At 40.6% G+C, this 25,177-nt stretch overlaps 1 protein-coding gene across 5 annotated transcripts in view; it reads left to right on the top strand.

Moving 5' to 3' along the window:
- zdhhc7 (zinc finger DHHC-type palmitoyltransferase 7) overlaps positions 1-25,177 on the top strand; it is an 84,045-nt gene that overhangs the window by 32,346 nt on the left and 26,522 nt on the right. For 2 of the 5 annotated variants that reach the window (XM_041192177.1, XM_041192176.1), the window contains 4 exons: positions 4,935-5,047; positions 15,483-15,554; positions 16,970-17,291; positions 24,785-24,909. In XM_041192177.1, the coding sequence (XP_041048111.1) occupies positions 16,986-17,291; positions 24,785-24,909 (431 nt within the window). In that variant the 5' untranslated portion in view covers positions 4,935-5,047; positions 15,483-15,554; positions 16,970-16,985. Of the gene's footprint in view, positions 1-4,934; positions 5,048-15,356; positions 15,400-15,482; positions 15,555-16,969; positions 17,292-24,784; positions 24,910-25,177 lie in introns of those variants that run through there. The other 3 variants (XM_041192178.1, XM_041192179.1, XM_041192180.1) reach the window with 2 other exon arrangements.

Genomic DNA, 25,177 nt, shown 5'->3' with positions numbered 1-25,177 from the left:
GTGTGTGAGATTTAGCTGATTGGAGAAATATGATAAATTGTGTGCTAAGGGTTTGATAGTTGGCAAAGGTCAGTGGTAAGTAAATTGAGGAATAGTTTTTTTCAGGGTGGATACAGAAAGAAGTGGGGCTGGGTTAGAATGGGAATATGAGTAGAGAGAGATACAAGGAAATGAGGAGAGATTGCCTTATCTGTGATAGTTATGATGGGCGTAGCAAGGCCACAAGAAATAGTAAGATTAAGTGCATGACTGTGAACATGTGTATGAGAGTTACTATGTAGGGAGAGATTTAGGGAGGAGAGGAGGGCAGTGAACTCTGGAGAGTGAACAAGAAGAGCTGAGATAGAAGTTAAAATTCCCGAGGATGAGAAGTCACTTGGTACAGAAGCTGAGGGAAGAAATCAGGGAAGATATTTCAGGTACATGGGTGGGCGGTAAAGAACAAGGGTTTTAAATGAAAGGCGTGAGGGGTGAAACAAGGTAAGAGGAATAGGGAAACAGATCAAGACGTCATTTAGATATGAGAGCTACACCATCACCATGGTTTGAGCAGGCGGGAAGTATAGCAAGATGAAAAGCTTCATTAAGGGGAATGGGGTCATCATCTCTCAGCCATGTCTCTGTCAAGGCCATTATGTCAATATGATCATTCACAATAAACTCATGGATGGCAAGAGCTTGTTCACAAGTGATCGTACATTCTGGAGGGAGACCCAGAGAGAGGCAGTGATAGCCTATCCACTGGCTGGCACCAATGGTCAGAGCTGGGAGCAATGTGAATGACGGAGAGGAAGTTGGCAATATCGGCCCCTTGCATACATACATGGTGCAAAGGGCAGGGAGAGAATCGGATGGAACAATTAAGGTTTCTGCTCATTAGGAAGTAGCAATGAGTGCCTCAGTGAACCTTTTGGAAGGTGCCAAGAGACAGACAGAAGGAAAATAGAGCTGTCTCAAAGTGAGTCAAAACTGGATGGCAGCAGGAGAGTAAGAAAGACAAGCGCTGAAAGATTGAGGCTTGTGAGTGTAGAGTACTTGAGGGCAGAGAAACAAAAGGTGAGGCACATTGGCAGGAAGGGTGAAGGAAAAAGAGAAAAGCCATGCCATGGTGTCACTAAAGAGAGAATCTCACAAATTGTCTACTTCTAGGTTACTTCTGATCAGATGTTTCAAAGTGTAAAAGAAGACAAATACATCCTGAGTATTAGCGCAAACTCTTTTGTTGGATTTAGAACTGCATGACAATTCAGCAGAATACCCTTCTCCCTTTAAATATCTTAGGATTTTGACATTTAACGATAATAACTTAGATCAACTTCATCTATATAAACATTATGAGGCTAGGATATCACTACATAAATATGTGTTTGCAGGTAGTGGTGTAAGCAATTGCAATTTTAGGATTAATAGCTAAGGCTATGACTGAGACCTCTAAGAAAGGATGTTGAAGTTGTATTTGACAGTGATGAGGTTTTAACTAGCACATTGTGTTCAGTTTTTGGCTTCATGTTATAGGAAGCATGTAGGATTATTGGAGTGAGTCCAGAACTGGGCTGTGAGGCTTAAGTTTGGAAAAAATTAGATCCAGAAAAGTTCTATCTCACAGCGAATTTAATGGCTGGAGGAGATAAAACGTTTGCACTACCAAAAAATGTAGGGAATTTAGACAACATTTATAAAATAACCTAACACCCAACTTACAATAACTGCTATTGGCATCTGCTAGTATCATGTTTAAATCGTGCATCTAATGTGCACCCATAACACTCTAGGTTTTACACTTCAAGTGTGATATTGTTTTCATCTGTTCAAAAAAAGTGTTGAAAAAGGGAAAGACACCAATAATTTAATGCTGGGTTCATCAGATCTGATTCCTAAAGTTTACAAACAGTATTCACTTTATAAGGTTCCCATGCCAAGTGTTTAAACTCCAGTTGACCAAAGGTTGAGAATACTGAACAATTAAGAGTTTACGATAAAGAGGCACAGCACAATTTTCATAGCAGAATAATAGCATTGTACATTACATGGTATGACATGCGGGCCTTTTTAAAACAACATAGTATTTGATTTAAAGTGAGCAATGTGAAAGGGCATCCACTTATTTCTTAGTTGGTTTTCTAATCTATGATTGGCTGAATGTTTTAAATTCCTTTGGTTCCTGTGTGTACCATTTATAACTTGAGTAAAGGTGTTCTATTTGTAAATTCTTTATAACCTTATCTATGAACTTATTGAAAATCAAGAAGAGGGGAGTGTTCCTGGAACTTTTGCCTGAAGATTTCTTCTGAGGTTCACTCCAAAATGGGAATTGGACTACATTGGCATCTGCTGCTTGCAGATTTTATAATCAAATGTCCTGACCCAGTTCAGCAGCCAGGGATTTAGCGAGATAAATTAGTTCAGGGAAGAGAGTTTGTGGGGGTGGGGTCAGAGAAAAAAGGGGGTGGGGTTGGCAAGACTGGGTGTCAGAGATTCCGCAAAGCTGTTGTGAAACAGTGTAAGATTTTGGGGTTTGTGGCGACAGATACCTAAGTTGGCAGTCGACTAGTCATAAGTAATTTTAAAATGGTTTATTAAGTTGATTAAGAAACAAGAGTTTAGATATGATACATTAATTAATTAATTAGACAGAAAAAAACTATCTAACTCGTAACAGCTTGTTGTAACAGTATTCCGCTCTCTAGTGCTAGGAAACTCCCCTCAATCTCTTGATCTTCCACCTCCTCCTCTGATCCATCTTCCATCTGAAGAAGGCAGCCACCCAACAAAATCTGCCACCTCACCAACACTTCAGCATCCCTCAGCCACACCTCAACCCATTACCATCTATATACCTTTTTTGGGGTGCTGATAGCTTACCCAGTGTCAATCATCTATCTAACTATTCTGACCAATGGATACAAGACAGGTGCTCAAAATGTCAGGGTGGTTACCACCTTATGCGTCACCCCGCCCGAGGTCAGCTTTTTAGTTTACATCTTGCTGAAGGTCATATCCTGGTCCTTTTTAAACAATTGCATAGTTAAGGGGGTACAGAAGATGCCATCTTAACTTAGGAATGACAACATGAACTAAGTGACCTTGCCTGTTTCCACAGATTGTGTTTAAAAATGGTTGCCTTTTTAGAAAGCTTTTTTGGATGTGTTATATTATGCAGAAAATATCGGTTTATTCAAGACCCCAATTTCTTTCAACAGGGAGAAGTATTTTTGCTTTCTTGAACTCTACACTAAAGCACATTTTTTCAAAAAGCACTTGCCTTTTAATCAGTGGCCCTAGAGTTAAATTAGACCATAGTAGAGCTGGATGCTCTGTTTGGTTTCTGCCGAATTTGGGACTGGAATCCTAAGACAGGTATTAGAAAGAAAAAAATACTTGCACTTATACAGAGCCTTTCACAACCTCAGAACATCCCAAAGCGCTTGACAGCCAGTGAAGTGCTTTTGAAGTGGAGTCACAGTTGTAATACTAACATATTCAGGAGGCCAGTTGTCCGTAATCAGGCAGCTACCCTGGACATACGGAAGTCACTTGGTTCTGACTTGGCCGCAGGCACACTTCCAGGGAAGGTTGGCTGCTGAATAATGCCGCCTGAAATTCCTCCTATGGATAGATGTTCAGCTCCCATTTCTGCCCCAATGTTAGGTTTGTTTCCTTTCCTTCTCTTCACCTCTAACCCAACCCCCACCCGTCCTTCCAGTTACTCCCTAAATCTGGTAGTGTACTGAGAAGGGGCAGGATTTTGCATTTTGGGTTAGGACCACTGTAGAACTGGATGCCGGTCCCGACTCCTTACTGCATCAGGAACAGTCACGTGACACAGATTTTTCTTTGATTGGCCAATTAGTGACCAGAGTGCGCTCTCACCATCCAATTAAGGAAGGTAGGCAGGCCCTCAAAGCTAGAGGGCCAATCATAGGCCCTCCAGCATGAAGAGCACTGCAGCCTGCTTTTTCAAGTAAGAGAGAGAGGGTGCCTCCATCTTGAGGTGTCCTTTTAAATTTGTTAAGAGATTTGAACAAAAAAATGGTCAGTAGTGCACAATTATGCACCTACCCACCTCCATTCCCACCCCCACCAAAATCCTGCCCTATGTTACTGGACAGTATTCCTGAGAGCTGGATCAATCACCTAAGGAACATTAGTTAAATCCCATAATGTCAATTTAAAAATTTTAATATAGGTTAACGGAAATTTGGAAATAAAAAGATGGTTTCAGTAAAAGTCACCATGAAGGTGTTGAATTATTGTCAAAATTCAGCTGGTTTACTAACATCCTTTAGGCAAGATAGCTTGACAACAGGCCTCCTTAATACGCTAGTATTACAATTGTGATTACACTTCAAAAGCAGTTCATTGGCTTTTTGGTTCTCCTTACCCAGTATATGCTATCCATGACTCCAGTCCTGTTAACAAGTCAGTTGTCAGGGCAACCAGAAATGGGCAATAACTGCTGACCTTACCAATGACACTCATCCCGAGAATGAAGGAATGATAAGTTAATATTTGCCATAATATATTTCAATAGGGAGATTGGAAGTGGGGTGTTGTGCTATAATGAAAATGCTGTTTGTAGAGTGTTCGCTTTTGCGATCAACAGTGAAAATGTACCGTAGAAGATATAAGCAGATAGCTGCAAAAAGGAAAAAAAAATTATACTGCTCACAGGTGCCATAAACTAAGATTGTTGTATACAATTCATTACATCCACGTTCCTAGACACCAGCTAATTTGTTGTGGAGAATGGTGGGTGCTTCAGGAAAACTGGAGATGCATGAAATTCTAAATTTGGTTAAATCTAATTTGATCTGTATCCTCTTTTGACCTCCTTATGTTCCATTTTCGGGAGCAAGAATGTTGAATTCAAAGGTTCATAAGTGTAGAAAAATTGGTGAATTAATGATTTGAGTTTTTCTTCCAACAATCTCCAGTGGATCGGGGAAAGGTTGATTGGATAGAACTAACAGCGGTGAAGAGCAGTTTAGATGCTGCAAGCAAAAGCGAACATGAGCATTAGATGCCTACGATGCAAAGTTATTTAAAAGTGAGTAGTTTACAGGAATATTATAGGGCTTGTATAATTTGATGTGAAAAATTTTAATTTGGAAATATCATTGATATCATAAACTGCAAGTAAAGCCTTAGAATTTCAGTGTAATTACGCCTCATGCTTTAATATTTATTTATTTTTGTCTAAGAATGACCTGTGTGATTCTGTGAATGGAAAATGAGCTTTGACATTCAGTTATGTGATGTTTATATTTGTGATATCACTTCTCCAAAACATCAAGCATTTTGTATGAGAATATCTGGGAATATCAGCTAAAAGATTGTCCTTAATTGTTTTGAATTTTTGCACTTGTTTTGATAGCCACTATGTCTAGCACAGGTAAGTTGACAACAGATAATTTGTGTAACTGTATATTTAGAATAGACAAATGTCAGATTTTGTAGACTGCAATGCTAAAAATGAAACATGACATGCTTTGTCACATTAAATAAGTATGCTATACACACAGTCCCAGTCTGAAGAGTTTTTGGCCAGAGTTTGTAGACATTTTCAAGGTATAAGGCTGCTGTAATCTAGTGATTATGGTACTGGACAAGCAATCAAGAAGTAATTAGTTCAAATCCCACTGTGGCACATTGAATTCAATGGACCTTTTGATTTCTGGGCTAGCATCAGAGAAAATGGCCATAAAACCTGTTGGAATCCAGCTGATCCATCAGTGGTGCTTCAGGCACAAAAATTTACTTGCCTAGGACTAGGCTAGGGGGTGACAGTGATGTAGTGGTATTGTTACTGCACTAGTAATCTAGAAAGCCAGGCTAATGCTCTGAGGACATGGGTTCAAATCCCACCACGGCAGATGGTGGAATTTAAATTTACTTAATAAATCTGAAATTGAAAGCTATTCTCAGTAACGATGACCATAAAGCCATTGATAAAAGCAAAATACCGTGGATGCTGGAAATCTGAAACAAAAACAAAAAATGCTGGAAAAGCTCAGCAGGCCTCTGAAGAAGTCAAATGGACTTGAAACGTTAACTCTGTCTTTCTCTCCATAGATGTTGTCAGACCTGCTAAGTTTTTTGTTTTTGTGTACCATGAAACCATCGTTGATTGTTGTAAAACCCATCTAGTTCATTAATGTCCTTTAGGGAAGGAAATCTGTCATCCTTATCTGGTCTGGCCTACATGTGACTCCAGACCCATAGAAATGTGGTTGACTCTTAATGGCCCTCTGAAATGGTGTGGTAAGTCACTTGTTTCAAGGGCAGTTAGGGATGGGCAATGAATGCTGGCCTTGCCAGCAACTCCCACATCCCATTAAAGAATAAACTTTTAAAAATTCATGAGTCTCATCACACCACACGTGCAACTTTTGAAGCCCACTGAAGCAAGGCATTTAATTATCAAATCTATAGTTTATGGGCATTCAAGGCTGGGCAACCAGTGCAGCCTTGTCTACGTACTAAGGGGCAAACTTATAACTCTAAATTTACACCAGCTGCATTATAACTGTAAACTTCAAAAAGATGCTTGGCAGCCAACATTTAAACTTTTATTTTTAACCTTGACAATTGGCGAAGGGCCATCTGTTCCATCAGCTGTTTGCTAACATTAAAAATTTAACCAATATTTGAACAGCGAATAGAGCACTGCACCTAAGTACGTATACATAGCTGCAATCTCTGCATTGCTGGCCAGAGAGCCACAAAATTACTCTTACAACGTTGAAAGTTTTTAGAACAGATACTAATTCTATCTATATGAGATATAATTAGATCCATGTAACCTACCTAAATCTAATATTGTTCTGGATCAAAGTTGTTTCCCTCTTTGAACTTTCCAGCCGTAATACAGACTTAAAATAATTTGGCTTTCTCAATTAAATTGTATGAGAACCGCAAGCTTTCATCTTGTCCTGTTGTAGTTTTAATATGACCAGGTTAAAGGGCATCACAGGTTGCTTGAAAATGGCCAACAATGGCAGACTGAATGTGAAATGGCATCTGTTCTCCAAGCACAAAGGGGAAAAAAAAATCAATATTACTTTCCGCTGTATATAGATGACTAATCGTATTGATTTCCTTGATTAGTGCAGGAACGTTCCACAACAGTATTCACATCCCATCTGAAGTTGATGTCCAAATCTGTTGTAACTTTCTTATCACAGGTGGGGCAGGGAAAAATCACTGTGGTTCCAGTTCTATCTCCCTGACTTTTGCTCACATGAGATGCCATCTTCTATTTATGGTTGTGGATGATAAGATTTCTATTCTGGTGAATACAAGCCACAACACTGAGCTTAAATGCAAAGGAGTCTTTGTGGTAGGGATTGCACCACCTGAAACCAAATTAGCAGCTTATTAATGTCTTAACAAATAACTAATATTAGAACAATTTTACAAAAGAATGTAATGGGGAACAAATTGGATAGCCCCTAAAAATAAGCCTGGAATCATGATGCACGTTGACTGTAATGCATGCAGCATGTGAACTTTGTACTGCATGTTTATTTGAATAATCTTAGCCTCTAGTCAGTGGTAACCGCATTGTACATTCACTGGACACATCAGCATGAAGCCTATGTTGAGTTGCTAACACCACTTGAAAGCTAGCCTGCACCTCTTAAAAGGGAGGTGCACTGTGGTTGGAACAGGTGTTGGCATTCCTTGTTGAAAAGGATGTGACATGGGAAAGAGTGAGTTGTGGCACAACAGGAGAAAGAGGTTTGCGCATGCTGCATTTGAGGTCTTGGTGGAAGAGGGGAGGAGAGAAATCCTCAGGCAGTTCTTCAGATACATGCTGAGGAAGCAATGGGATAACCATGGAGGTCAATGTTAGGACCCAAGCCAAAGGACATGGATGCAGTGGCACAAGAAGTTCATGGGAAGAGTGTCCTGCAGTCAGCATCATGGTGAAGCAGTCTGGGAAGAGTGTCCTGCAGTCAGTATCATGGTGAAGCAGTCTGGGAAGAGTGTCATGCAGTCAGCATCATGGTGAAGCAGTCTGGGAAGAGTGTCCTGCAGTCAGTATCACGGTGAAGCAGTCTGGGAAGAGTGTCATGCAGTCAGCATCATGATGAAGCAGCCTGGGAAGAGTGTCCTGCAACCAGGTCTTGCTGAAAATAACAAGAGTGCCATCACGAGAGAGCGGCGGAGAGATCAGAACCAGCGCTAGTGCAGGGAAGCTTCAAAAAGTGACATCACAAAGGTGAAAGCTGATTGGTGACTAGTGGGTAAGTATTTTTCTCCAGTTTTTTCTCCAGTTTTTTTCTCCAGTTTTTTCTCCAGTTTAAAATAGATTAAGCTAAGGAAAGGTAAGAGTTCTAGTTTTTCCTTAAAGTACATAAATAATTTAACTTTTTTTACTGTATTTAACTTAAAGTAAGGGTTTTTTTTTCAACTAGAGGCATGGCAGGGCAGCTCAGTCCCGTGTTATGTACCGCCTGCAAGCTCTGGACGCTCCTTGCGCTCTGACCGACCACGTGTGCAGGAAGTGCCACCAGCTGCAGCTACTTGAGCTCCGGGTTTTGGAGCTTAAGCGGCGGCTGGAGGCACCGAGGTGCATCCGCGAGGCTGAGAGTTTTGTGGATGGTCACCTCACAGCTTACGGAAGTGCAGACAAGGAGGGAATGGTCAGAAGAAAGGTGTCAAGCAGGTAGTCAGGCAATCCTCAGGATGCATCTCACTCGAGAACCATTTTTCTCTGTTGGAAAATGGTGAGAGTGACAGTTCCTCTGGGGATTGCACTGTGAGTGGCTCAGCTGCAGATTGGGGGAGGAAAAAGAGGGGAAGAGCAATAGTGGTAGGAGACTCGATAGTAAGGGGAACAGACAGGCATTCCTGCGGCCGCAAACGTAACTCCAGGATGGTATGTTGCCTCCCTGGCGCCAGAGTTAAAGATGTCATTGAATGGCTGCAGGGCATTCTAAAGGGGGAGGGCAAACAGACAGAGATTGTGGTACATATTGGTACCAACGACATAGGTAGAAAGAGGGATGAGATCCTGCAAGCAGAATATAGGGATCTAGGAAGCAGATTAAAAAACAGGACCTCAAAGGTAGTAATCTCTGGATTACGTCTGGTGCCACACGCTAGTGAGTATAGAAATAGGAAGTTAGTCCAGATGAATGCGTGGCTGGAAAGATTCTGTAGGAGGGAGGGTTTTAGATTTCTGGGACACTGGGACCATTTCTGGGGGTGGTGGGATCTGTACAAGGCGGACAGGTTGCACCTGAACCGGAATGGGACCAACATCCTTGCGGGGAGGTTTGCTAGTACTGTTGGGGAGGGTTTAAACTAACTTGGGAGGGGGATGGGATCCTGAGAGGGGTTTCAGCAGGGTGAGATGCACAGCCAAAATTAGATGAGAGAGCAAGTGAGTCTGGAAGGCATAGAAGGCCAGTTAAGACACAAGGGAGTTTGGCAAGGTTTGATTATATTTATTTTAATGCAAGGAGTCTGACGAATAAGGCAGATGAGTTAAGGGCACAAATTAACACAGGAAAGTATGATGTCATTGCTGTCACACACACATGGTTGAGAGAGTGGCAGGATTGGCAGCTCAGCATTCCAGGATATTGGGTCTTCAGGTGAGACAGGGAAGGAGGTAAAAGAGGAGGGGGTATTGCAATATTGATCAAGGAATCAATTACAGCAGTAAGGAGGGACAACGTCTTAGAAGACTCCTCAAATGAAGTCAAATGGGTAGAACTTAAAAACAAAAAAGGAGCAATCACATTGCTGAGAGTGTACTATAGGCCCCCAAACAGTCAGAAAGAAATAGAAGAGCAGATATGCAGGCAAATTTCAGCGAAGTGTAAAAATAATAGGGTAGTAATATTGGGGGATTTCAACTTCCCCAACATTAACTGGGTCAGTCATAGCGTGATAGCTTTAGAGGGAGTGGAATTCTTAAACTGCATCCAGGAGAGCTTTTTCAGCCAGTACGTAGAAGGTCCTACAAGAGAGGGGGCAGTCCTGGACTTAATTTTAGAGAATGAAGCCAGGCAAGTGGTAGAGGTATGACTGGGGGAGCGTTTTGTAGATAGTGATCATAACTCCATTAGATTCAAGGTTGTTATGGAAAAGGACAAGGATGGGCCAGAAATCAGAAATTCTAAATTGGGGGAAGACCAATTTTAATAACGTCAGGTATGATTGGCCAGATGGACTGGGAGCTACTTTTAGATAAATCTGCGTCAGAGCAGTAGGACTCATTCAAGAAGGAAAAGGGAGAGTACAGGGCCAACATATTCCAGTAAAGATACAGGGTGGGACCAACAAATCCAGGGAACCCTGGATGTTGAGGGATATAGAGGATTGGATAAAGAGAAAAAGGGAGGCTTATGGCAGATACCGAGGGCTCAAAACAGCGGAAGCCTGAGAGTATTATAGAATGTGTAGGGGAGAACTTAAAAAGGAAATTAGGAGAGCAAAAAGGAGCATGAAAAAACATTGGCAGGTAAAATAAAGGAAAATTCAAGGTTATTTTACTAGTACATTAAGAGTAAGAGGATAACTAGTGAAAGAGTAGGACCCATTAAGGACCATAGTGGTAATTTGTGTGTAGAGCTGGAAGACGTAGGTAGGGTTCTAAATGAATACTTTGTGTTGGTGTTCACAAGTGAGAGAGACGAGTGGGAATGGAAATCAGGCAGAAGGACTGTGATATAACTAAAGAAATTAGCATAGAAAAGGAGGAGGTTCTAAGTGGTCTGGCAGGCTTAAAAGCAGATAAATCTCCAAGCCCAGATGAAATGTATCCCAGCTTGTTGCATGAGGCAAGGGAGGAAATAGCAGGGGCTCTGGCAATAATTTTCAATACCTCTCTGGCCACAGGAGAGGTATCAGAGGACTGGAGGACAGCCAATGTGGTACCGTTATTGAAGAAGGGAGGAAGGGATAAACCAGGGAACTACAGGCCAGTCAGTCAAACCTCAATGGTGGGGAAACTATTAGAAGCAATTCTGAGGGACAGAATTAATCTACACTTGGAGATGCAGGGATTCATCAAGGGCAGTCAGCATGGTTTTGTTAAAGGGAGGTTATGTCTGACCAATTTGATTGAATTTTCGAAGAGGTGACCAGGTGTGTAGATGAGGGCAATGCATTTGACGTAGTCTACTTGGACTTCAGCAATGCTTTTGATAAGATCCCTCATTGGAGACTGATAACGAAGGTAGATGAAATGCCCATGGGAACCAAGGCAATTTAGCAAATTGGATCCAGAATTGGCTGAGTGGCAGGAAGCAGAGGCTGATGGTCGAGGAGTATTTTTGTGACTGGATGCCTGTGTCCATTGGGGTTCCACAGGGATCGGTGTTGGGTCCCTTGCTGTTTGTGGTATATATAAACGATTTAGATTTGAATGTAGGAAGGTTGATCTCTAAGTTCACGGATGACACGAAAATTGGTGGGGTGTTAAATAATGAGGAGGATAGCCTTAGATTACAGGAAGATATAGACCGGCTGATCAGTGGCAAATGGAATTTAATCCGGAAAAGTGTTAGGTGATGTACTTGGGCAGGACAAACAAGGCATGGGAATACACGATGAGTGGTAGGACCCTGGGAAGTACCGAGGATCAGAGGGACCTTGGTGTGCATGTCCACCGGTCCCTTAGGTAGCGGGACAGGTCGCTAAGGTGGTTAAGGAGGCATATGGGATACTTGCCTTTGTTAGCCGAGGCATAGAATATAAGAGCAGGAAGATTATGCTGGAACTGTATAAAATGCTGGTTAGGCCACAGCTAGAGTATTGCGTGCAGTTCTGGAATCCGCATTATAGGAAGGATATGATTGGATTAGAGAGAATGCAGAGGAGATTTACCAGGATGCTGCCTGGGCTGGAGAGTTTTAGTCATGAGGAGAGATTGGATAGACTGGGGTTATTTTCCCTGGAGCAGAGGAGATTGAGGGGGGACATGATTGAGGTGTATAAAATTATGAGGGGCATAGATAGGGTAGACAGGAAGGAACTTTTCCCTTTGGTGGAGGGATCAATAATGAGGGGACATAGATTTAAAGAAAGGGGCAAGAGGTTTAGAGGAGATGTGAGGAAGAATTCTTTCACCCAGAGGGTAGTGGGAGTCTGGAACTCGCCGCCTGAAAGGGTGATTGAGGCAGAAGCCCTCAACATTTAAGAAGTATTTGGATGTGCACTTACGATGCCATGGCATACAAGGCTATGGGCCTAGTGCTGGAAAATGGGAGTAGAATAGTTAGGTACTTGTTTGACCGGCGTGGACTCGATGGGCTGAAGGGCCTTTTTCTGTGCTGTAGACCTCTATGACTCTTAAGACCTCACATGAAGGGTCAAGCTCGATAAATACATCTTCAAATGCAATATCGTACCAACTCCACCTGCCTAATTCATCACAGCACCATCACTACCTCAACAACAATTGCTACCAACCATGCTTCACACCTGACATTCATATGCTTCACCTCATTCTCACGCACTTGGCACTGCTGCAACCCTCACACCCACATCTCACAGTTTCACACAATGCTAGCTGTTCAACCATGACAGCCGTGTGAGCCGAACAGATTGCATGACATTCACTGACACATTTCCCACTCTCTCTTGCAGGACAAGGTGGCACACAATTGGAGGCAGTAGGAGCTAACCAGGGATGGGCAGGATGATCTGCATGCCCTACCCCCATAGAGGAGATGCTGCTGGCCATTATTGTGGCACCCACTGCTAAGCCCATAGCCAGAGATGGAGGTGAAACAATCATACATAATCCTCTTATTCACATTCCACTTACCCCTCATCCCACACAATCTGCTGATTTTCAAGCTGCAAATGATGTAAGCATGCACAGCTTACTTCCCCACCCCCTGCACTAAAGCCTTAACTTTATGCCTTTAACTTTTCAGATACCTAAAAAGTGCAACCTGGCCTGGCAGTGAAGCAACACCAAGAAGAGAGTGATGATAAAAACACATTGCTATCACTTGATTTGACACTGACCCCTCAGAGGCTAGTTCAGAGGTGCCACCCCTACTCAACTGCCTCCCCCAATCAAGCTCTGGATGTGAAAGGCTGAGAGCAAACTTAAGGGCTCCATCCCACCACCCAGTCGGGTTTGCCTGCAGCCAAGTAGAAGGCACTCCCTCGTTCTCAGGCACGCTGTGCATAATTAAGGGACCAACATCTGGAGGGAGGGATGCCCACAGGAGGCCAATCCTCTGCCCTTGCTGTCTCCCCCACCCTGCCCTTCTCTTCCCTCCCCCCAACAACCACACCACCTTGCTGGTGCTTCCCTCCCTGGGATCCCATCAAGCTCCACATATCCCTCTTCCATGGTTCCTGTGTCGATCTCTGGTGAAAACCCGAGTGCAGTATTGGCAGTGGTCACTGCTCCAGATGACACTGGCGGTATTGGAGAGCTGACAGTCTCTGGTTGATCAGCAACTGTCAGGGGAGAGCATTCCGGACTGCACCGGGTTTGATTCGACAGAAGGCCTACTGCTGTTCGGGTGCCGCCAGTGTTCAGGACATGTTCCCCGGCCGTCACCATCAAACTCTGCCCTATGTGGATTTTGGAGAATAGATTAGAGGCAGTACTTGCATGTGGTGAGACACTGGGTACCATTGTGCTATAGCTAGGGTAAGATTAAGAGACGATATTAGCTCAAGTGTTGAGCTCCAAAATGGCATTGCTGGCTTCAAGCCAGTGTTATATGCTGAATGACATTACAGTCTGCCTGCTCTGCAAACATTTAGTGGACATTCACTGCACAGATATTAACGCCTGCACCAATATGGCATCCTTTGCAATTAGCTCCACAAGAATGCATGCGCCATGGATGTCATATTGAGGCACTAAAGGTAACCATAGCGCCCACAAAACAAGTGCTAACAAGTGAGTGCGAACCCACTCAAGTGCTAACAAGGCCTATTTCTTGCGCTTAATGATCCAGTTGAAATATATGGTATCACCATTACTGTATAATTATTAGTTTCAACATGACCATACCCTATATAATCTAACCGATTAAATCAGATGGCAATATAATAATGCAGATCAAGAATCTATCCTGTGCCTCTCTTATAGATTTGATTTCCAGCCCTTTTAAAAAAAATCCAACCTGCAGCAGTTTACGCTACTGAAGCACTAGTTTTATCTGTTGGAGAGGGAGCTCTGACCAATGACGGCAAATCCTTGTCAGCTGAAAGGATACAATGTGAAATGATTTTTGAAATCTGTTTTGGGAGCAGGCACATTAATTTTAATTTTAAGATTAAGCCATGCTGATTGCTGACTAGAAGAAGAAGAAGAAGCAGATGGAGCTACTTCACTGACAATCTGCTGTCAAGTTGTATAGATCCTTGGTCAGACTCTAGCTGGTGTACTGTGTTCAGTTTTGGGCATCCAACATGAGGGAAGATTTTGAAATACTTAGCCTCGTCAGGTAGTGTTTGTGGAGAGAGAAACAGGTTGAATCTTTTCCACCTGTCCTTATTACCCTTACCTTGGAATTTGACTTTTCAACCAGGGCTGGGAGTGTGGGGGATGGGGGTGTAAAATTCACCCCCGTGTTTCTTTTAGTTTACTCCTGCCCAACATTATTTGGCTGTGAGTGGCAGTTTTAGTCACCTATCATATGCAAAGATGATATTAACAGACATCAAATTGATATACCTTTGGTTTGCAAAGGCGAAATCATTATATATCTCATAAATCAATTAAATAATTAACTTATAATAGAGGCAGAACTTTAGCTTACGTTCTTCATAAACTTCTGGTATACAAGGCATCAGAAGGATATAGCTTTTACGAGAGGACACCACATGTACTTAAAAAAGGAATGCCCCTCTCTGCACTATCTATAAATGCTTTTCAAAGACCTGTGCCATTTTTTTCATACGTAAGTTGTGCTATTTGCTGGTCTTGGATGGAAGAAATAGTTGGAGGCTTGAGTTTCCAATTCTGTCAACAGGAGGATATAAATCCCTTTCTTGGCTGAGGAGGCAAAGTTATATACAGACAGATATAGAAGTCTTCAGCCATTGACCCAAGATCTTAAGCTTGGTTATGGCATTAAGAAGGACAAACTATACAGGCTATAAATGAAGGAGATGTTCATGCTTTCAGGATGATCCAAGATTTCATATAACTATGAAAAAAGCTAGTCTCAGTAATGATGACCATGAAGCTATCATCGATTGTTATGAAAACCCATCTAGTTCTCTAATGTCCTTTAGGTGAGGAAATCTGCTGTCCTTACCTGGTCTGGCCCACACATGACTCCAGACCACAACAATGTGGTTGACTCTTAATTGCCACTCAGTTCAAGGGCAATTAGGGATGGGCAACAAATACTGACCTTGCTGGTGACACCCACATCCCATGAAAGAATAAAGAAAAAAAAAGTAAGATCTGTTTTAGTCAGCCGTGAAGAATAAATGTTTAATAATTGACTGTGAGTGAGAGTTGTGATTTATATTCTCTGCAGGTCTTTCAAAGTAACTCAGAAAAAGCAATTTTGATTCGGGAACAACTTCATGGAAAAACCTGAGGCATTTAGGTATGACTTATTCTTAAATGTGTTTATTTGCTGAATAGTCCCGAAAATTATCGAAATGTTACATTTGTATACTACTCTTTGCCAATTTTTACCAAAGCTGTTTAATGATATCCACTCGCGCAGACTTATTTCAAGTGTAAGACAGTTATACAAAATTCATAATTTAGCAATAAATTGGAACCTTTGTTTTAATAGGCTGCGCTTATACTTAGCCTGGGATTTTTTTTTTTAAAATACATGGGTCTACAGCGTACTGTGAGGACAGAGTTGCGGCAGCACCATAGTGAATCTAATTTATGTTGTGTTTGATGCTAATAACGGAAGCAAAAATTTGGAGAAGATAAAATCGGTTTGTTTTAAACAGAGGGGTATCAGATTGATATACCTTTGGTATGCAAAGGCGAAATCATTATATCTCACATAAATCAATTAAATAATGAACTTATAAAATAGACAGAACTTTAGCTTATGTTCTTCGTAAACTTATGGTATACAAGGCATCAGAAGGATATAGCTTTTACGAGAGGACACCACATGTATGTAAAAAAAGAATGCCCCTCTCTGCACTGTCTATAAATGCTCTTCAAAGACCTTTGCCATTTTTTTCATAAGTAGGTTATGCTATTTGCTGGTCTTGGATGGAAGCAATAGTTGGAGGGTTGAGTTTCCAATTCTGTCAACAGGAGGATATCAATCCCTTTCTTGGCTGAGGAGGCGAAGTTATATATCTGTATTTCATTTTGGTGAAGGGCTGGGGTCACTCTGTTGACACCAGAATTGGTTGCAAATGTTTATTTTCTCCATTCTTCTGCCTCCTTCTGCCAAAAAATTGGAGACCTAACACACTTGATTACAAAAGCACATCCAAAGAGGATTTTACATTCTTCTATTGTAAGCACTGTTTATTTCATCCAGAAAAATTTGAATAATTACTCCATTTAAATAGATATATTTACATTGCTTTCTCAGAATGATATTGCTGAGTACAGTGATACTTCATTGATCTAAAGTTATAGTTTTCTTCCATAAATGTGAAGGGGCAACGTTTCTTCATTATTGGTATCACATCTCTGTTAGATTTACTTTCATGTGTCTTGTTTTGTGACTAGTATATGTGCATAGCACAAGGGAGTTCATTACATAATAAGATTGGTGTGACAAATGTTGCATATTAACTTATTAAAAACAAATTTTGGGATTTCATTTGAAGCATGTTCTTTGATTTTACTACCTTAAATTATAATTTTATGACTGGAGATCAATAATAAAAAAGACTAACTTAATCTCGCCCATACCTTTTAAAATACAAAAATACCAAGTAATGTAGCTGTCAAGAAGTTCATTATGTAATAAGTGCTGACCTTTACCCTGCTTTTGCCTTTTTCTTGTACACATGCATGGCTTTTTCACGATAGATGAGACTGACAGATCATGCAATCATCAGGGCACCGATTCCGGGATGTTGACCATCACCCTCTGCTGAGCTCCGAAGATGACTTTGAGTGCTCGTCTGCCAATATGGAAATGGTGGATCGGATCTGGTTTATTCGCGACGGATGTGGAATGGTCTGCGCTGTCATAACTTGGCTACTGGTTTTATATGCAGACTTTGTTGTGACATTTGTAATGCTATTACCTTCCAAAGACTACTGGTACTCACTGATAAATGGCATTATATTTAACAGTCTGGCAGTACTGGCTCTTTCATCCCATCTGAGAACAATGTTGACAGACCCAGTAAGTGCATACAGTAAAATGTATTTAATGTTTAGCATCAAATAAATTCAGTTGAAACATCAATATTTACTGCTGTATTCAAAGCCACTTGGTGGTGCATTTGGATAAGGTGTATAATCTGTATAGTTGAGCAATACAGACTAAGAGGGTTTGATGCTGATGTAAGTCCAGTTCATTAATATCAGCTTCGACGATAGTGGGGAAACTAAAATCGATGTCAATATGATGGCATAAGAGTGGGGAAATCGGCTAGGGTCTCTGTTACTTATTGCCATCCAGCCATCCTGTAATTCATACATACATTTGTGTACGTACTATGAAGTCAGGATCAGGCATGGCTCCTTGATGGGCCTTTTCATTCTGCATTCACATTTAAATCATGGCACCCCGAGGAGAGGGACAGGTAGCCAACAGCCATTTAACCACACCTCAGGAAGAAGTCAATGATTTCACAAGGGGTTGGGGAAAATGATTGATCAAAAGGAAACTATTTTACTTGTTTCTGCTGAAGCTTTTTCAACTTTTACCTTAATTTGGCCAATAATTACAATTAAAACTTGATTATTCTAAGTTACTTTCAACAGTTATTCTTTCTACTCAGCAAAGTTATTTTATGACAGGTGATTTATTTTTTAATCCATAGCGTACATACATATTTAGATCATATATTGGGAGGAAATGGTACATACATGGTTGGGTTGACTTCATAACTTGTGAGCAACGTAGTTATTAGTAAGTTATGATCATTGGTGCAGCATTTATTCATACTATATAGGCAAAAAAAGTGGTAAAGCATTTTAAAAGATGACTTTGCTTGCTTTGTAGATTTGCCAGCACAAGCATAATCAGGCTGCTGTTGGTCTGATGTGGATGTAGATTTCCCAACCTTGATGTTTTTTTTTTCAAATAATCTTTTGTTACGATCTCCATGGAGACCAATAGCTTTTAAAATATTTGAATTTTCCAGTGACTGACTGGAAAGGATCGCACAAGATTTTTTAGCTTTAAGAATTTTACCATAGCAAACAAACTAAAAGCAGCGTTAGCTAAACATTTTTTTAGACAACTTATATTCTAAATTACAGAAAAGTTTCCCTATATGACTTTTAACATGACTGGCAATCCCATGCCATTCTTGACTCTGTCCCTTAAATGAGCACTTAATTCTTCCAGAACCAGTCCAATTCTCTGCTCCTGATGGTCTGCTTCATTTTTCCTTTTACATAGAAACATTGAAACTTTCAGCCATTTGGCCCTTCGAGCCTGCTCTGCCATTCACTATGATTATGGCTGATCCTCTATCTCAACGCCATATCCCCACTTTCGCTTCATACCCCTTGATGCCCCTAATATCCAAAAATTTATCAATTTCTTTCTGGAATATACTCAGTGACCCAGCCTCCACAGCCTTCTGTGGTAGAGAATTCCACGGGTTGACCACCCTCTGAGTGAACAAATTTTCCCTCATCTCAGTCCTAAATGGCCTGCCCCATATCTTGAGACTGTGGCCCCTGGTTCTGTACTCCCTAGCCAGGAGAAACATCCTCTCTGCATCCAGAAAGTCTAGCCCTGTTAAAATTTTATACATTTCAATTAGATCCCCTCTCATTCTTCTAAACTCTAGTGAATATAGGCCCAGTCGAACCAACCTCTCTTCATACAACAGTCCTGCCATACCTGGTATCAGCCTAATGAACCTTCATTGCACTCCCTCTAAGGCAAGTAGATCCTTTATTAGTAACTTCTAATCCCAGAACTGACTTCCACTGTGAGGGTTATACTGGAGATTCCTTCTCTCTAGCCCAAGCTAGACGATTCTTCCAGCCTCCTTTAACTCCTCACAAACTCAGTCTCTTCAATCTGAGTGTAAGCTCCCACTTGCATTCTGCATGGTGAATAATAGGGTCAGCATTTTCTCTGCTTCAGATGCAGGACTTGGTTGCCTCTATCTCCTGTTCTCTGTCTCTCTTAGATTCTTGCAGACTGTCTTGTATCTGTGAGTTTCAGGAATATCTCCGGAAGGCCTGGAACCCAATACTACAGTGGCTTGCTTTGGACTCTTCCCCTCTCAAAGCCCATCTCCATGGTAATGTGAATCACATGGGCAGACCATCAGGTTTGTTTCCAGATAGAATTGCTAATTATCTATCTCTAGCTTCCCCCGCTCCATTCTATCTTGGAATTAAATAGCTTAACGTATAACCGTTTACACAGCCTTACATTCCTAGCACCTCCCTGTGAGACATGGGAAAAGTCTACCCACAGTCTGCCAGATGTTCATGTAATTTGCCCTTCTTAATGCCATAGGTATGAACATCTTGTATCTCCTCAGAAGATCAACCTGTGCCCCCCTTTAACTTTAACAACTATTCTGAGAAATTCTGAGGGACAGAATTAATCTACACTTGGAGAGGCAGGGATTAATCAAGGACAGAAGCATGGTTTTGTTAAGGGGAGGTCGTGTCTGACCAATTTGATTGAATTTTTCGAAGAGGTGACCAGGTGTGTAGATGAGGGCAATGCATTTGACGTAGTCTACTTGGACTTCAGCAAGACTTTTGATAAGGTCTCGCATGGGCGACTGATAACGAAGGTAAGAGCCCATGGGATCCAAGGCAATTTGGCAAATTGGATTCAGAATTCGCTGAGTGGCAGGAAGCAGAGGGTGATGGTGGAGGAGTGCTTTTGTGACTGGATGCCTGTGTCCAGTGGGATTCCACAGGGATCGGTGTTGGGACCCTTGCTGTTTGTGGTATATATAAACGATTTAGACTTGAATGTAGGAGGGTTGATCAGTAAATTCAGGATGACACGAAAATTGGTGGGGTGGTAAATAGTGAGGAGGATAGCTTTAGATTACAGTAGGATATAGACGGGCTGGTCAGATGGTCTGATCAGTGGCAAATGGAATTTAATCAGATAAGTGTGAGGTGACGCACTTGGGCAGGACAAACAAAGCATGGGAATACACGATGAATGGTAGGACCCTGGGGAAGTACCAAGGATCAGAGGGACCTTGATGTGCATGTCCACTGGTTCCTTAAGGTAGTGGGACAGGTAGCTAAGGTGGTTAAGAAGGCATATGGGATACTTGCCTTTATTAGCCGAGGCATAAAATATAAGAGCAGGAAGGTTGTGCTGGAACTGTATAAAACGCTGATTAGGCCACAGCTACAGTATTGTATGCAATTCTGGAATCCGCATTATAGGAAGGATGTGATTGCACTAGAGAGAGTGCAGAGGAGATTTACCAGGATGTTGCCTGGGCTGAAGAGTTTTAGTCATGAGGAGAGATTGGATAGACTGGGGTTATTTTCCCTTGGAGCAGAGGAGATTGAGGGGGGACATGATTGAGGTGTATAAAATTATGAGGGGCTTGGATAGGGTAGACAGGAAGGAACTTGTCCCCTTGGTGGAGGGATCAATAATGGGCGGCATAGATTTAAGGTAAGGGGCAGGAGGTTTAGAGGAGATGTGAGGAAGAATTTTTTCATCCAGAGGGTGGTGGGAATCTGGAACTCACTGCCTGAAAGGGTGGTAGAGGCAGATACACTCTTAACATTTAAGAAGTATTTGGATGTGCATTTGCGATGCCATGGCATACAAGACTATGGGCCTAGTGCTGGAAAATGGGAGTAGAATAGTTAGGTACTTGTTTGACTGGCGCAGACTTGATGGGCCGAAGGGCCTTTTTCTGTGCTGTACACCTCTATGGCTCTATAACTAAGTCCAAGCAGAATTCGAGTAGGTCACATGACCTCCCTACTCCTCTGTTTTACTTTAAATTAAGAGAGCCCCAAAACTAACAATCTTATAGACTTCAGTTTCATAACACTTTCAAAAAAAAAGTACCAGTACCTGGGATATAGTATAGATACATCAATGAAATATGAAAAAAGGGAAATATAGTGCAATTGGAATTAAATAGGACCGATAATCTCCAGCAGTATTCCAGTTACATTTGACTTGACACTAACTGTTGGATGTAATAGGGGTAATTCCACAATCCATTGCTCCTTGTAGGGAGAGACCTTATAGGTAGCGTACCATGAGAAACTTTCTAAGATTTTCTTCTAAATCGAGGAATTCCACCATCACCACCACTTCCCCCTATTCGTGACCAGATGTTTTGTTTTGTTGGCAGATAGTTCACTATGAACTGACGTGACTCATATTTCAGTATATGTGAAGTTATTCATTTTCTATTTGAGTTGTCTATGTTTACAACTGTTTAGTGGACATGGGAAATAATTTTTCATCTGAATGATTTAGTTCCATGCTAAGGTTTTAGCTGCTTATTCAACCCTTAACTACACTATATTATTTTTCTACAAATAAATTTTAATAATAAATTCACTTATATTTTAATAATTGAAACTATCTAAGCATCAGTCCTGAAAGTCAATTTTACAATGGAAAACTTTTATGTGACGCTAACAAATGAAGTTTTAAGATCTAAACTGAGTAATTGTCATGCACAAGAGTGCTGTTTTAGTGTGAGTTTAAGAATGTTTCGATACCTAGTCATAAATATTCGCATATTGGAACTGAACTGAGTTAAATTCAGACCTATGAGGCCTAGGAATTGCATTATCTTAACTGTTATATGTTAACGTCCCACAACACTTGACCAGTATTTCTTGTAACCCACTAATATAATTTTGTTGTACAAGTATAGTGTCTCACAACCAGCAATTTTGGGACTGAGCTCATACCAGATTTCAGATCTTGCCGGATTTTATTAAAGTTTACAAAATAATACTTTATTGCCCTGCACAGTGTATCGCTATCAAGACTTATCTGTTTTATTCGCCACTGGGGCTGGGTTGGGTGGTTCTATGCAGGTCAGGTTGTTCAGTTTGGATTGGGTCAGGCAGATTGGGCTAAGCAAGGTTGGGTGGGGTCAAGAATGGCTAGGACCACTTGAAGTGTGGGAAAAGACTTGTGTGGTAAGCTGATGCAGCCAAATTATCCCAGTAAGTTATTTTACTCATTAAATAACAATTTAATTGACGCATGGCAACTTCTAAAAAATATGTTTTTTGGACAACTTGTTTTCGGATAGCCGGATTGAAACGTTATACCTGTATAGATAAATGGAAAGCGACTGTTAATCTGTGAAGAGCACTTGAAAGCAAAGCAAGCGTTGAATGGTCCAAAATGAAGAGATGGAAAGTACATTTTGAGAGAGAGAAAGGTATACTGACAAATGGTAATACATTTACCCCTTTGCTCCCATTCATGCAGCATTTTCAAAATATGCTGCAGCAATTATCAAGAAAGACTTAAAGTAATATTTTGCTGTCTGTCAGCACCCTTTACTTGTTGGCACCGCAAATATATTTTTTCCATTTGACCTCATCGATCACATTGCACCAAATTAATTCAGATCAGTGCCTCAACAAATTTCACTCGGCATAGTATGCATTGAACTACAGCCTGGAGTGTTGAGTTAATATGTAACGTGTCACTAGTTAATCACTGTGGCTGGGATTTTCTGGCCCTGTCGCGGGCGGGCCCCAGCCAGAAGTCCATTGACTTGCGCTGGGTGCAGAAAATCCCGCTCTGTTTGTTAGTGGCTGTTGCCGGATCGTTGCATAAAATATTGATGGCTGTATCAGATATTCCTTTTAAATAAAATTAAATAGAAAATAGTAATTGAGCTTACTATAAATAAAAATAAATTGCAAGCACATAAACAATATTTTGAGAGAAAAATCATGGGCTTAGCTTTTTGTTTACATATTTATCTTGACTAAAGGAAAGAAAAACTTACTTTTCAATCATTACCTTTGGAAATGGCTACGTTTTTATGTCAATGTTTTTAACTACGTAACGGTTTTATTTCAGAATGCGATGTTAGTAGATTAGTCATGGAACAGTGAAACATGCACAGAGCTCAGTCACCCTAGATTTAGATTCTGCCTCAGTTGACACCATATTCAGGAACCTGGGATTAATAAATCAGAATTTCTTCTGTGTTAAAAGGGAGCAATTGATTTGATTTATGGAGCAGGAACAGTCACAAAATTGCAACAGCACAGAATATCTACCATAGATGTCATAGCAAATAAATCTGAACAACTTACCGAATATCTATAATGAAAGGATGAGCTGAAAAGCCAAAAATCATTCAAAGAGACATTTATGGCTTGACAATGTTTGAAGAAAAAAATACATTGCTTTGTTCAGACCATGGCAATTAAGTAGAAAATGACACCCATGTGATGATAGTTATTCATAAGGTGTCTCACAAGAGGCACGTTAGAAAAATTGAAGGATATGGAATAAGTATTGCATCAATATGAATAGAAACTTGGATGACTGATAAGAGTTAGGTAAATGTATATTGCTCAAACTGAATAAGTGTGAAGTAATATCCTTTCCGAGCAACAACAACAACTTGTATTTATATAGCACCAGTTTGGAAATTGTAATTTTGAATAGAAACTTGAAATACCAAAACTGTTTCTTCTGAAGCTAAGAAAGTTAAGAGAACATTTAATAGAAGTTTTTAAAGTTGTAAAGGATTCTGATTGGAAATAACTATTTCCTCTGGTCAGAGAGTCATATATTTAAAGCTGTTGCTAAAGAGTGAAGAAAGATGTTAGGAGATTTTTTTTTTAGAGGGGTGGATGTATAAAGATGGAATGCTTAACACAGACAGTGGTTGGAACAAAGACTATTGGGTTTTTAAAGGAAAATTCAATAAATGTTTGAAGCACAGCAAGAAACTGGTTATGGAGATAGAGTGGGGTTAGTTTTAGATTGCCATAACAAAGAAAGCTGAAAGCTGGCTTTTATGTTATATTTGTAATTATATATGGCTAATTTTTGTAGATAGTTGGAAAGGAAAAATGTATTTTGTTATCTATAATTACAGTATTGTGTATACCATTGATAGACCGTGTTAAGATGATCAATTTGGCTTAAATTGTTTGATCCTAAAATCTTAGAGTAAACCTGAGAAATATTTCCTAGCATGCAGGATGTTCATATGTGCATTTGAATAATAAAATAGTATAGCATGAAAGGAGTCTATGCTGGCTCTCTCAAAGAACAATCGGTTTGTCCCATTCCCCCATCATTCCCCCATGAGTGTGCAAGTGTATTTTCAAGCATTTCAGGTATTTATTCAATTCCCTTTTGGAGGATACTATTGAATCTGTATCTACCACCCAATCAGGCAGTGCATCCAAATCCTAAGCACTTTACATAATTTTCTTTTTCTCACATGCTGCCCCTGGTTCTTTTGACAATCACCTCAAACCTGCCCCCTCTGTGATCTACCCTTTGGCTATTGGAAACAGTTTCTCTTTATCTACTCTTATCTGAACCCTTCATGATTTTAGAAAAAAAAATGAAAGCCTATAATCAATGCTTGAGAATGAGAATGTGGTGTTCTATACATTGTTTCAAGTGAAGGTTGACAATAAGTTGACTTTGAGTTACATTTCTGGTGTTAACTTAGTTTTAATGGTTTCTTTCCACAGGGTGCAGTGCCTAAAGGCAATGCCACAAAAGAGTATATGGAGAGTCTGCAGTTGAAACCGGGTGAGGTGATCTATAAGTGCCCAAAATGTTGCAGTATTAAGCCAGAACGAGCTCACCATTGCAGGTATTGTATATTCTATACTTTTTTTTAAAAAAAGCTTTCAATGCAGCTGTGACTAATGTTCTAATCATTCCATTTATAACAGGTTCTCAACCTTTAGTAGGCATCTTTGTGTAGAACTGTAGTGTTATTGACAAAAAGGTCAATAACTCTTGAACCATTACAATTCTTGTTTCACGTTTAATTAGCAATCAATTGCCTTCAGAAATTCTGAGAGTAGTTTTTTTTTCCCTGATTAAGTATCGCAATCAAAATTGAAAACAAATTCTTA

Source organism: Carcharodon carcharias, chromosome 7, assembly GCF_017639515.1.
Source record: "Carcharodon carcharias isolate sCarCar2 chromosome 7, sCarCar2.pri, whole genome shotgun sequence".
NCBI lineage: Eukaryota > Metazoa > Chordata > Chondrichthyes > Lamniformes > Lamnidae > Carcharodon > Carcharodon carcharias.
The sequence above is the reverse complement of the archived record's forward strand: the minus strand, read 5'-3'. Positions and strand labels throughout refer to the sequence as shown.